This window comes from Centruroides vittatus, unplaced genomic scaffold, assembly GCF_030686945.1.
Source record: "Centruroides vittatus isolate TY-2023 unplaced genomic scaffold, ASM3068694v2 contig_1196, whole genome shotgun sequence".
NCBI lineage: Eukaryota > Metazoa > Arthropoda > Arachnida > Scorpiones > Buthidae > Centruroides > Centruroides vittatus.
In genome coordinates this window covers 10,729-25,578 of record NW_027120764.1, presented here as the reverse complement: position 1 = coordinate 25,578, position 14,850 = coordinate 10,729, and the positions used below count along the sequence as shown (strand labels likewise).

The 14,850-nt window shown below is 32.3% G+C and overlaps 1 protein-coding gene and 3 long non-coding RNA genes across 4 annotated transcripts; all 4 read left to right on the top strand.

The window, feature by feature from the left end:
• The first annotated feature begins 789 nt into the window (after positions 1-789).
• On the top strand, positions 790-6,598 carry LOC136983126 (uncharacterized). The gene is made up of 4 exons (XM_067279765.1): positions 790-1,093; positions 5,162-5,382; positions 6,334-6,442; positions 6,594-6,598. The coding sequence occupies exons 1-4, from the start codon at positions 793-795 to the stop codon at positions 6,596-6,598; spliced, it is 636 nt and encodes a 211-aa protein (XP_067135866.1). The 5' UTR covers positions 790-792.
• A 20-nt stretch (positions 6,599-6,618) lies between these two features.
• Positions 6,619-7,560, top strand: LOC136983119 (uncharacterized). The gene is made up of 3 exons (XR_010881985.1): positions 6,619-6,706; positions 7,314-7,408; positions 7,529-7,560. It is a non-coding gene; the product is annotated as an uncharacterized lncRNA (long non-coding RNA).
• Positions 7,561-10,027: 2,467 nt separating this feature from the next.
• On the top strand, positions 10,028-12,372 carry LOC136983107 (uncharacterized). Its single transcript, XR_010881979.1, has 3 exons — positions 10,028-10,089; positions 11,481-11,604; positions 12,306-12,372. It is a non-coding gene; the product is annotated as an uncharacterized lncRNA (long non-coding RNA).
• LOC136983112 (uncharacterized) lies at positions 12,367-13,408 on the top strand. Its single transcript, XR_010881982.1, has 3 exons — positions 12,367-12,493; positions 12,669-12,811; positions 13,242-13,408. It is a non-coding gene; the product is annotated as an uncharacterized lncRNA (long non-coding RNA).
• The last annotated feature ends 1,442 nt before the right edge of the window (positions 13,409-14,850 follow it).

Sequence of the window (14,850 nt, the reverse complement as noted above, 5' to 3'; positions counted from 1 at the left end):
AATCTTAATTTTGTCAATTACGAAATGGTCCACGTAATAATTAAATTATCCATTGCTATTTTGAAAACTTTTTGAATATATCGTACTGTAATTATATAACTTTACTGCAATAATTATATTCTTCGATATTTATCTAATTAAAATAAAGTATAGAGGAAAGTGTATAGAAACAGTGATGGCGAGATTAGTATGATAATTCATCAGCTGTACATGATTTAAATGTCTATTATTTTTATTTTTATATGAAATTAGTAAAAGTGAAAAAAAGACAATGGATTTACATGATATTCCAAGAAGTTGATTCAATTAAAAATATAATTTTTTTCAGATTTCGATAAACTTTTGTACATGCGAACTGATCATATTTGATAAACCAAACAATAGAACTATTCATCATTCGGTGTCATTAATTTAATCCCTGTAATGGCTTGGCTTCTCATTTATGATATTTTAGTGTAAGATTTTATTTATAGTTTGTTTAATTGCATTTTTATGCAGAAAATAAGCGTAATAAATTAATATCTTGGTTAAAAACAGTGCTAAAATGCAGAATAGTAATATTAACCTGCTTAGATTTTAAAGACTAATGTCTTTAATAAGTATTCTTAACATATTGTAATTTATACTCTTTTAATTACTTATCAATATAATAGTTTTTCAATGAAAAAAATTTGTCTAAATATGATGTATTGTTCTCATTTATCAATAGTCGACATCACTAAAATTTTTCCTATAGTTTCCTCGTGTTTTAAGACAACATATATTTAAACAATACTCGACGGCGACATGATAATGACCAACATACTTTCTCCACTTTTCGTCTTACTGTTTTCGTTAGTGGTTCCAGGACATTTGTTACCCACAAACGAATCACTTGATTACGAAACACAACCAGCAGACGAAAATGAAGACGCTTTACGTTTTATTAAAGATATGGATGGAAAAATGAAAACATTAATAAGATCCGTAGTCAAGTCCAGTTTACCTTACGTGTTGAAGATGTCCGAAGAGGTGACGTTATCTTCTTCGTGTATGAGTAGTTTAATGCGATTCGTGAAAGATTTCATGAAAATGAAAGATTGGACCTTCAGCTGTGAGTATGTCTTAAAAAATTAGTAATTCCACCTACGTTTTAATATTACTGTTTGCTTATGGTACATATTATAGAAAGTAAATGATGCTTTTTAAGATTAAACAAAACTCCTGGTCCAGAGCAAAAATACATTTGTTGTTGTTTATATTATGAATTTCTAAATTAATCTATTTAACCCTCGGGGTGTCTGGTGAAGAAATTTCCGCCGAACGCCTGGTAGAGTCCCACAGACCCCAAAATAAAACTTACATTATATGGCTTGTAAAGATAATTTTAATGTTATGTTAATATATATATAAAATAGGTTTATTAAGACATATTTAGAATAAAACAATCATTGATTTACGTGAAATATTTATTCACACGACTACATAATAAAAAACATCAACTTTTTTTGTTGTAACAAAGATATTAACTTTGTTTCTATAGAAATCATGATGTAATCTCATTATAATTTAAGTATTTTGGGTTGATTTTAATGGCACTTAATATAATTATCTCTTAAAGCATAAAAATTAAGCTTTTTCAGTTAAAATTTGAAATCGAGAATTCAGGCATTTTTCCCATAGGAATTTCGCATGTCCCACGCAAATAAATCTAGATCATTTTTTACAGACGCTCAGTAGCTGCTTAAACGTTTATCTACTGACAACGTAAACGTGTTATAAATCAAGCAAACACAAAAAATATTACTTACACTTTTGCAACGCGGAGCGCCTGGTGGGGTCTGTGAGGCCCAGCACTTATTCGACCACGTCTTGTTCGCAGAATACCGATCGATGAACTAAAAATTTTGTGGGGATCGCAAGCACATGAAGAGAACTGAAGCTACTAATAACCTTAAGTCGCTAACGCAAATATTAAAATAGTTATGAACTTTTGAAAATGAGTAGCTCATCAGATTCCTTTCAGACCCCTCCAGGCACTCCGAGAGTTAATTTAGCGAGTATGTTGAGAGTATTTCTGTAAAATCATCGCTGAAGCTTAGCTCTATGTTACATTTAATTGAATTAAAACGTGATTATTGAACTTTATGTTGAATTAGTTATTATTATTATTATATTAGTGAGGTTGAGACCGAAGTTTTCAACCCGAAAACGTGTACGTCGGACGTTCGGCGACGCTTTCCTGTAAGCCTAGAAGTTAGGCAATGGCCTTTGGAATGCCAGTTGAATCACGCTCGACATACTGTAGGCCATTGCTTAACTTCTAGGCTTACAGGAAAGCGTCGCCGAACGTCTGACGTACACGTTTTCGCGTAGAAAACTTCGGCCTCAACCTCGCTATTTTCTTCTAAAAAACGTAGTGTTAGCAGTACGAATTTTCACAGTGGCGTGCCGTCATTGAAAGCGATGGAAGTGCCGTTTCCACCTTCCAATGACCTTCCCTTGTATTTTATAAAATATAAATTTTCATATTTTAACGTACTTTGAATTAATTAAAATTAATATATTATTATAACTGCATTATGTATCTTTTACAAATTTCTATACTACATGTGAAAAAAAAACGATAAGATTGCTATTGTATATTCGAATAATTCAGTGGCAGAAGGAATGTCGAAACTAAGTCAGTTTCTAATCAGCCAGATTATATAGGCATTAGCACATGCGGTTTACAGTGCACCAACCTCACCCGGTAGAAGCAACACACGCGTAAAGAGTCCGACTTTATATCCCGGAGCGGTTGTGGGCTGTTAGCCGCCTGCTAGATATTCGGCCACCCTCGCCGATTATGTGAATCACGAGCAGACTAGATCAACGGCGAGCAACCCCCGGCCCGCGGGCCAGCTACAGCTCGCGAAAAGTTTCTATCCGGCCGGCGAGATCTTTAATAGATTATTAAATTAGAAAAATAACTCCAATTCTTTGTAATTTTCGAAAACGATAGGAGAAATAAATGTAGTAATTAACTTTTTATTTATTTATTTCATATTTGCAGACTAAAAAAATTACAAGTTACAAGAAGGCGTCAATTGACTACTACGGCCCGCGGAAACAACGTAAAATTTATTCTGGCCCATGTTATAAAAAAGGTTGCCCACTCTAGACTAGATAATCTAGTCTAGATTTATAACTTAACCCGACCAATAGGAGTTTACTGGCATGCTTTTATGATAGTTCTGTATAGTTGACAGGAGTTTTAAAAAAATCCATTAAAATATTAGTAATGTTCAAAATAACCACTCAATTGGTTTGACAAAAAACACAAATTTTATATTTACAGTAAATGTACAAAATGATCCAAATTAGAGTTACAATTAATTATGCACAAACACTAGTCTGAACAACAACAGATTATTCCCGTACAAATTCGTCGAAAGAACTCCTTACGAACAAACAGACTTGTAATTAACAAAACCTCCGAGTCAGGAACAAGTTCGTACACAACCACGTAACTTCCAACGAGAGAGTTAGTTAGCACCTCGATAACGACGATCTCCCTTGATCCGATCCGATCACCTCCGATACGATGCCAGCCGATCCCGATACGAACTTAAATAGTCGACGGCGTTCGAACCCTGCTCCAATCAAATTTGAATGTTCCCGCAACGGCCGCCAACGGTCACTTCCCGCCGGCCAATCGTCCGATGGTCGACGATTTGAAACTTAACGGTTCTTCCCACGGAAATTCCTAACGGTCGTTTCTACCGGCCGATCCTAACGACTTTTCCGTTATGACAGTTCGTTATAACAAACAGGTGGGAATCGCGCGTCTTGGCGATTCCATACCTTACAATATTTGATATATTTATTCTGCGTTTATTCGTTTAACTTCGAGCTTATTATTTAAAGAAGATATATTATTAAAATGAACAAAAATGCTTATTATTATAATTAGTAAACGCTGTTATTTGTATCACGTGAAATCCCTTTGAAAACATCGAAAAATGCAAAACAGTTTAAGAATTTTTTTACTCTATGTCTGAATGTTAATGTACAGTACAGCTGATTCTTGATAATCCGACAGGTATGGGACCAAAAGATTGTCGGATTACCAAAAGTGTCCAAATTACCGGAAGGGATTGAATATTTAGCATTGTTTTGCTAGTAGTAGCCTACAATATTCCTACATTTTATGAGTAAAATGCTGCCTAGGTTATTATGGAAATGAAACACCCATTTCAGTTAACGAAAACATGTTTATTAAAAGAAATATGAAATTAAAATCAACAACTGTAGTGCCTTTGACCGGTGTGCTTCTTCTCTCTTTCTCTGTAAATCGCAAACGTTTTCGAACCTCGTTGGGTTCTTTGTCAGGCGTAACGGAATTCTGTTCTACAAAATTTAAATATTTCGTCGAAGTTGACCGTTGATTTAGAAAAAATTGCATTCTGGAAGCGCTGTTGCGTGCAGCCGATGTCGTCATATTAGACTCGCGCAATGTGAGTATAGCGCTACTTCAGGGATCTGTTGAAAAAGGCTTCCCAAGCCGATGATAAGTTGACCTCCTTTTTAAAATTGATGCAGTGTGTGTTGCTGCGGGTGTTGAGTAAGATGTATATAGCTTCAAGCCATTTGACGTGATCTTGTCGAAACGTGGAGTGAATAATTGCGGCACGGGTGAAAAGAAGCTCTACTTCTGAGTCGGATGAATAGACTGCTAGGGCGGTGTTTTGTCTATGGTGTAATACATAGACATAGACAAGCATACATGTAACCGGACGGGACTACGGTGACCTTGACGGGAGGTGCGTCGGACTACTGAGCATGTCTACTTCAAAAGCGTCGAATTATCAAGGGTCGGCTGTATATGTAAAAGGCACGATTTTTTTATCCTCTTCGAAGCTTAATAACTCTTGTGCTTTTATCTGAAATATTCTGAAATTCTGTAAAGAGCTTTAACTTTTAGGTAAATTGGCGTTCGTAAGTTTTGGTTGCTAAAAGGAATTGGTGTGTCATATCTCGAGTAAAGTGGGATTAAATGAAGATTCTACTTCTTATTAGCATTTACAGTTTTGAAATAAAATATTATAACGGATGTTTTTAGTATTAAATATTGGCAAAAAAGTTAAGCAACTCGTTGCTATATAATTTTTAATGTTTAAAGTTGTGTTCGTTGTTTCAGTATTGGATTCTATCGGAAAACCTCCGTCGGGATTTTTACGAGGAACATTGTGGATTCAAGGTGATTACGATCAATGCCTTGACATCGAAACCATGGAAAATAAAGTCATCAGAGGCAAATTCTGTTCAGTTCTTATCAAATTTCCAAAGTTACGACAGGAAACAATACGGATGGTTTCTTCATCCGACATCACAATCGTTCAATTATTGAAAAATCTATGTGTGAGTATTTAACGATAATTTTATATGTTATTTTTTATCGATAAAAATAATCAAGTCAATTAGCATGTGCGGTACATAACTCGGTACAATACAGTGAAGTTTTCAGGTATGTTGTGTTTCAAATCAATATTTAATATCGTGACCATTTAAAAAAAACTATTGTAGTGAGGAAATAATGCAAACTTCGTGCCAAATTTTAATATCTATTGTTAACTTTTATTATCTTCGATAAGAAATTACTCATACTCAACTTTGACTTTTGTAAGAAGTGCTGTAATAAGTCGGTGGTTGACTTTGACATATACTTTAAGCTATAATTTGCGAGTCTAAATAATATACTGTAATTTTCTATAACTATTTAAAAGAAGTTTTTGTACGAATGAACAAAAACATGACGTATTTATTATTAAGCCTTTGTGTTACTTAATTAGTTAATTAAGTACAGTAGAGCGTCGTTAATCGGAACGTCGGTAATCGAAATGGCCGGAAATCGGAACGATTTTCACTCGGACTGTGTCGTGCTGAATCGAACGTTTTTGATACTAGATTTACTTTTAAAGTATAATTTTCATGTTTTTTATGTTTTTCGATATATTTATTTTGTTTGTACAATATGCAGAAATAATTTTTAACGATACAATAGCCTCGATTATTATTATAAAAATTTTCGTTAAGCTTAAAATCGACGAAAATTCAACACGAAGCGACACGCAACGAAGAAAAATTATAACATCGGACAGGTTAATATATTTTTTCGTACAAATTCGGAAATCGTAACAAATGACAAATTGGAACAACCCCAGTCCCCAATTGACTCCAATTTTTCGACGCTCTACTGTACTTAATTACTTAATTACTGTTAGTATACAGACTGATAATGGATATCAGAAAACGAAACTAAAACAAAGTTCTTGAAAAACAAAAAATTAATGGAATTCTTGTAATTTTCAGAAACCTTTTTCTATATCTCAACTGCTAAGCATGTTAAAGGAGTTTCGTTTAGATGTTTGTATTCCAGATACCTGTAGTGAAAACGACTTGGAAAATATTGGACATTGGAGTAAGTTTACTGCAGTAAAACGTTATAAACATTTAAATATTTTACAAACAATTGTAAAAGAAATTTACCAAAGATTTTTTTTTTATTATAACTTTATAAAAATATAAATTATTACCTGATAATTAATATATCTGACAATTATTTCAAATAGTTTAACTTTATGTTGTTCTTTTAAGTAATAACAAAACCTCTAAAAATTGAAGTAGAATTCTGTAAAACGAAAGAAGAGAAGAAAGAATATTCAATATCTCAACTGATTTGTTTGTAAGTTACTTTTTCTATTCGCGTTTTAATTATTCGGCAACAAAATTGCATAGCTACAAATTCTCACTGAAAATTTATCCAGTCGGCTGTCTATCCGCTCGACTTTCTTAATCTCGAAAACAGATTTAGAGTGGATCCGAAAACAGTAGCAACAGTACACCCCGATAAACTATATATAAACTTACAATGCAAATTGAAATTAATTATTTTAATTTCAATTTGCATTAAATTTTAATTCAGAAATATTCACCGGAAAGGTGTAACATCAGCACGACTCTATTGTTAAAAGTATAATGTGCAGGCACAAGCAACTACGTATTTGAGAAGGAAAACATGTATTTTTAATTAAATAGTGAAATGGTTTATTAACAAAATTAAAACGACAAAGAACTGTAACAATTTTTTACACTTCACAAGTACTATACATCAATATTTCCTAACATAATTACTGTAACTGTGTTTCTGTACATGACTACAATCCATTACTTTATTAGAAGTTATAGGTCCTTTTAGATTTTTTATGCTTTTAATTGTTATTGAAAAATAACATATCTTATTCTTTAGATAAGTGTACGAAAATACAACAAGAAATTTATTTTTATTTCAGAGCCGTGTTCGGCACTTTAATCATTTCCGTAATCTTAGCAACAATCGTTCACGCTCTGTCCAAATTACAAATAGTTAGCAAAGAAAAGATAAATGGTAAGTCAGTCAGTTGCAGATGTATTGTAAACAAACACGTGTTTATTTTTGGAACTTACACAGCAGATAATTTATATATTTTTCATTATTATTTAATAATTTAACACTTGATATTCATAGGAAAAATATTTGACGTCGTCGTTTCGTTATCCGCACTCAGCACTACAAGTAAACTGTTTTCCAGCTACACTTACGAGAATACAAAAGCGCTAAGTGGAATCAAAGTTTTACTAATAAATTGCGTTATATTTGGTCACGTTATGACAGATTTCAGAATAATACCGACCGTTTCGGGTAATTATGTCTTGTGATAACAATACGTTGTTATATATATAACTTTCGAAATATACTCCACTAGACAAGTGTCTTGCTAATGTTACAATTACATTTTATGACATTGTCTATAAAGTGACTTATCTTTAGAAGTTAATAAGTGTGAGAAGTTGCTGAGGCATTTATTTTTTGACGCTACTAATCGGTCCACAAGTGGCCGAGTGAATTAATCAATTGAACCAATGTAGAGTGTTGTTTATTCTCTCGCTACGTAGGCCTTTTTGGAATATTTTTCACGTTCATAACATCTAAATAGAAGCGAGTTTCCCCTAGAAAGTTGTTTTGGAAGACATTACCCTAGGCAGATCGATTACCAGCTACGTTTTTAATATTTCTATTATACTTATGCCTGATTATATTTATTTTTGACAATTTTCATAATTTTTAGCTTCGAAATTAAAAATTTTACACATTTTTACTTTTCAATTTTGAACTTTTAACTTTGTGATTCTTCGTATGTAATTTCATTTCAGTAACGTTATTATTCGGACTGAAGATTCTTGTATCTAACGTAGTGTTAAAATATAAACTTAACGTTAATATATAAATAATTTTCAAATATTATTTTAAATTTACTTGCAGAAAAATATATAAATTTATCAAGAATAATGAATTACATACCAACAGAAATTGCCTCTAATTTATATGTATTGATTGAAAGTTTTTTCTTAATCAGGTAAGATACACGGGAACGTATTTAATTGGAAAAATAAAAAATTAACATAATTTTTCAATCTTATTTAAACTTTAACTTTAATTGTTTAAAGCGTTAATTGTTAAAGCGTAATTAAAGCATTAACAGCGCTTTTTTCGGTCTTCAAACGCAAGTCTTCATTCCAGACTACCAGGGAGGAAGTCGGAAACCTCAAGACTGTTCAGGCACCTGGTCGAAATCGCTTCGACAGCCTGAATAGTCCCGAAACGATGTTCCTTTCAGGCTCTAATTGATACGAGAAAACAAAAGAAGTCGGGAGGACCACTTCTAAACTGTTGAGGACTTCTGTCGAGTTGTTGCTAGAGCGTTGACACGCTGTGTTTGGTCAGTGCCTCTCTCACAATTAGCGACATGTGACTGAAAGCATTGTCCTGAACGAGCATCTCAATACCGGCAATTTCCCTTCGGACCCAGCGGACACTAAGGGTGCTAACTATGCAGTCGCGAGCGAGCGAATTTTCCGAGCGAGAGAGAATATGTGGCGAGAAGAGGCAAGACGCGATTAATATCAAACCCTGTCAGATATGTGCGAGAACCAGAAATTCGCTCTCACCAGCGATATTTCTCGCTTCTCTCTTGTGAGTGGTTTTCCTTTGCGAGAACTATACCTCTCGCTTGTTCTAAATTCGCGTCTGCATAGTCGCACCCTAATTCTCAAACGTTCGAGCGTTTCTGCGTAAAATTTACCGGTCACTGTTTGTCCAGAAAGCACAAACTCGTTGTTGATAACACCTTTTGCGTCAAAGTAGAAAATGAGCATCGATTTCACTTTTGTTTTCTCTGATGTCCATCTCGTTGTTCGTCATCGACGTCTTCCCAACCACTGTCTTTTCACTTGTCAACCATTTTCACTGTCTTTGAGCTGGTTGATAAGGTAAAAGACGAGATCAGATATGAAAAAAATCAAAGATCAGGAGACCACGATTAACTGTACCGAAATGTCATCGTACTAAATTTGATCGCATTTCGACTGCTAAATATCTTTGTAGACAGCATTTAATAACGACAATTTACATATCCATTGTTACTGTTTAATGACTAATCATCTTCTTGCAAATACAATAAGGTTTTATAACAATAGTTGTCATCTGAGTAAATTTAAATTACGAAGTTATAAATTGTTGTATTAAAAAAATACTCATAAAATTATTCACATTTCTTTTTTATTTAGTGGATTATTGACATTTAACACACGGAAACAAAAAGCAAATTCAAAGATGCAATATGTGCAATTCGTGATGAACAGAGCTATCAGGTATAATAACTTACATTAGAGTTTTGCATAAAAGAAGCTTTTATCTACGAACCTTTTTCAGGTTAACTCTACCAGTTCTTTGTGTTATGGCCACGGACTATTATTTTACCTCTTTTGGGCGATGGTCCACATTGGGAAGAGGTTAAACGTCACGCTGAATTTGCAGAACGACATTGGTGGGAATTTGCAATTCATATTCAAACTTATACAATTTATACGTATAACGTAATTGTTTTAATTTTCATTTGAATAGATATTTTTATTATATTTATAATCCGTGTATTATTTTAAATTGCAGTTTTTGTCTCATTTATGGTTTATGAGTGTTTTGATGCAATTAACGATTATTACAGCACCATTGTTATTCCTGTGTGATAGGTAAAGAGATAAATTACTTACATGATTATTTAGTGTTTTTATCAAATTTAGTTATATATAATCAAGCAGTAATTACAAAAATTGTTTGAAAAGTAATGAAAATTGGAGATAACTGCGTTGATTTCAATTAGATACCAATCATGTAATTAATATGAAAACTATAAAGATATTTCTCAGAGAAATGTTTGTAAATTTCACATTATAAAAATTCAAAACAAGCATAAAAGTGTTCAGATAATCGTACATCAGTAATTTAATGCACAATTAAAGCTATATAAAACCGAAAATATTTTTTTTCGGCTGTAGGCCAAAATCAAAGAGTACTCAAGAACGAACAGCATAGTTGATAAAGAAACGGTTGTACATGCTGTAAATTTATCTTGTGTGCAGTGGCTACGATCTAATTAACATCGAATATACAAGAAGAAATTGACTAAGATGATTGGAACCGGTAAAGGATGAAGTTAGGAATAGCAATTAAAGTGTTACAATGGCTGAAGTGGCTACATCATATAATAATTTCACCGGTGTATCACCGTCATGCCATTAAAATTACGCTTCACTAGTTATTAGTTTCGAATTGGCTCGTTCGTTGTAGTGTGTCGTACATTTACAACAAAACAATTCAGAAGATTTAGTTGCATTCATATAGCTACTATACTAGTTCTAGCTGGCCAGAGTATTGTGCTACCATATTTCGTGTTAGAAATACAGCATCTGAGAACCTTTAATTTTATGGAAGTTGTCGATTTCTTCTTTGAAATAAGATATTAATTATTTCGTAAATTTCTGCGTGATTTATTTCGAAAAAATTCGAAATTATAACTGTTAAAAAAACTATTTCGACCTAAAAGTTTGAATATTTTCTGACAGTTTCGTTTTTCTCATACTGCAAATAAATTGGAAACATTCTATTAATTTATTATGATTTTACTGATAACATTAATGTATTTTTTACTTCAGATGGCCAAAACGTGGACTATTTGTAATATTTATGTTAGTTATTGTTGGCATTCTCTCACACGTGAACTTACATGGTGACGACAGACAACTTCAATTTTATTGGATACTCTTTTGACAGGGAGTATGTTTTAGTGAAAAATTAAATACTTAGAGTACATTATTTTATATTCTATTTACTTACTATGGCAATACGCGGATACCTATTTTACGCACATTAATATTTTTATGTATGTATTTTTAATTATATAAAAGAATTGTGATGTATTATACATGATACATTTCTGTATAAAACACTTTTATACAGACAAAATAAAGATAACTTTTTCTTAGGCCATAAATTACTTTTAAAAGTATTAAACAATAATAAGATTATACATTATAATATATTTAGCATGCATGTGGAATGTTATTTATCAATTACTTTACAGAAAATTCTCTACTTACCTCGGTAATAACTATCAAAAACCGTATTACTCGCACCTGACGTCTTATTGCACAGGTTTATTAATTGGAAATATTCTGTCAAACAAAAGAGAACTGAAGTTGAAAAAAGTAAGTCACTTTCTTACATTTTCCATATCGTATTACACGTATTGTAACATAAATCATATCATAGATAAATAGTTATATCGAAAGTTAACGTTAACTTGCAATATATAACTAACAGAATTCAGAATATTTGTTATTATTTAATCAACTGAATTAAATACAAAATTCAACTCACTTTCGTTCACTTTCATGTGTTTCACTTCAATGTATAAATACTAAACTACAGTTTTACGTCTAATGTCATCATTAATCATCTTATAACTAAATTATAAATAAATATATATTTTAAATACAATAATAAATTTGAATTTTGAAGTATTAAATTAAATAACCGTAAAACCTTTCTAAAGAGAGTGACATTCCTGGAAACGATCAATATTAGCAGTTTAGTGGTTATTTAGCATTATTATGACCTACTAATTTCGAAATCTGGAATATGGGATTAACAGTGGCCCGCTTGATGGCAATCATATGGTCTTGGGTTCCGAAATAAAAGCTTTCTTAGACCTACCAACAGTCGGATATTGACGTTTACCTTTCTTTTTCTTGATAGATTTGTCGAGAATTCTATTAAACAACTGTAAGTGATCATCGCTATGGTCAATTGAATCAAGCAGAAAAAAATATGATGTACAGGGGCAAGACACTACTAATTTGAAGCAACAGCATATATTTTAATTTTTAAAACATTTGTTTGTTTTCAGATTTACCGCGTAATCTCCTGGATAATTTCCTTGTCCTTATTGATGTATTCTACTATTTGGATTGCACAAACAGATAACTGAAGTGTCTCCAAACAAATCCTTTGTTTTTATTCACAAAGCTTTGTCACCGTTCATGTGGATAATTGGACTTTCGTGGACATGTGTAGCTTGTATAACTGGACATGGAGGTACGTCGATTGCACAGCTTTATTGATCTAATAATTTCGTACATTTGTAATTATTTAGCTTTATTCAACAAATAAACACTAGAATATTGTAATATCAAGTGAGTAGTGTAACTTATTTTGCGAAACGTGAACATGTGAACTGTTACTTTCCGTCAGTAATATTTTTTATTTTCAGGTGTTGTTAACAGATTCCTGTCTATGAAAGTCTTCACCATTTTTGATCGCTTGAATGCGTGGGTTTACATGCTTCATCCTTTAATTATACTTTATATTCACGCTCAGCTTAGAAAGGCTACAACTTTAACTGAACTAAATTTGGTAATTTTTTATCATTTTTTATATAAAAGTAATTATAATTGATGGATTTACGTATAAATTATATATATATATATTACTTTAAACTTTAATAACATCAATTAACACAATTCGTATGTCGAGAAGTTACACTTGTATCCTTGACGTAGACGATGTCACCATAAAATTCTGCTCGTTCAAGTGTAACATACATTTAAAAAAATTCTTGAGTTAAAACTAAAAATATGGGAATTGCTGAATAAAATTTAAAGTCTTATTCAAAGTACTTATGTTACAGTAAATAAATGTCCACAGGCTAACACTGTATATTATAATTTAAAACGACGACAAAATAGCAAGTACAGCAAATAATGTAGAATTAAAACAATTTGAGTCGTATTAGTTAACCATATTCGACCTTTGATTGTATTGTTAACATTATTTTTCTTTTCAGTGGATGCTGTTCGCACTGGTGTTGTTTCTTTCGCTAATTGTATCTTTCTTCTGTTACGTCTTTATCCAAGTTCCTCTCCATTTTCTGGCTTTGATATTGTTACGTTCAAGATCAAGGAAGAAAATTTCACTCGAAAATTGCCAATTAACAACAATAAATACGCGACTTTAAACCGACTGAATATGCACAGATTAAGCACGTTACTAATTATATTAAGCAGTGTTTAATCAATCTTTTAAGTACTTATATTATATGAAAAAAATCAAACACACATTAAAATGTATTCACATGTTATAGCATTCTACTGATAATATTTAGAAATTTTCATTTTGTGTAACGGGAATGGAACATTGTAAGACTATATATTTTGTATACGAACCTTCAAAGTATATCAGGATTAATAAATTACAGTAGAGACGTCGAAAATTGGAGTCAATTGGGGACTGGGGTTGTTCCAATTAGTCATTTATTCCGATTTCCGACTTTGTACGAAAAAATATACTAACCTGTCCGATGTTCAAATTTTTCTCCGTTGCGTGTCGCTTCGTGTTGAATTTTTCTCCGTTGCGTGTCGCTTCGTGTTGAATTTTTCGTCGATTTTAAGCCTAACGAAAATTTCCATAATAATAATCGAGGCTATCGTATCGTTAAAAATTATTTCTGCATTTTGTACAAACAAAATAAATATATCGAAGAATATAAAAACATGAAAATTATACTTTAGAAGTAAATCTAGTATCAAAAACGTTCGATTTAGCACGACACAGTTTGACTGAAAATCGTTCCGATTTCCGGCCATTTCAATTACCGACGTTCCGATTAACGACGCTCTACTGTACTAAAAAACTGAAAACTTATGAGCATTTAAGATATATTCACAATAATAAAAATTACGTGTAGGCCTAAGTGTATACTATTTTGGAATTTTCAATATTCACATGCATATTAATGTAAGTGAATTTATAAAGAAATGGTGTAGAATTGATTACATTGCGTATACGATAATGGTATTATTTATTTATTTTAGTACAAAGTACAAATACCCTTTCACGGAGTGTTCCATAGAAAAAATACAGTAAAAGAATAATCTCTGTACAAAGTCTACGTCCGTACGTGCAAAAACCGAAACATAATACAGTACAAACCCTATAACACGGGTTCATATAAACACGGATTCGTACTAACACGGCGAAAAAATTGCGATCGTGTTCACGTAACACGCTAAAACAAACTCGTATAACAACGGTAAAAACGTCATTGCCGATCCGTGTCGCGACAGGATTAGTCGAATCTGGACCAATAGCGGACATTGCATAAACAGTTGAGTTTAAACGAGCATCGGACCTACTAAAAACTATTTATCATTCAACGGCCATAACAATTAAATTTATATTAATGATGTCTCCAATGTTCAGCGAATTTTTCGCAGGTAAAATAACTTATCGGGAAACACGCGCCCGCCGTTCGATGAGCCGCTCCGCGACGAAAACAAGCTTAAGCAATGGCGTCATTAAACGGTGCACACTCGGTAAGGTAATTCTACAATTTTTTGTTTATAGCATAGTTTATATGAATTGTTCTAAAAAATAATACGTGATTTGGAAATGTT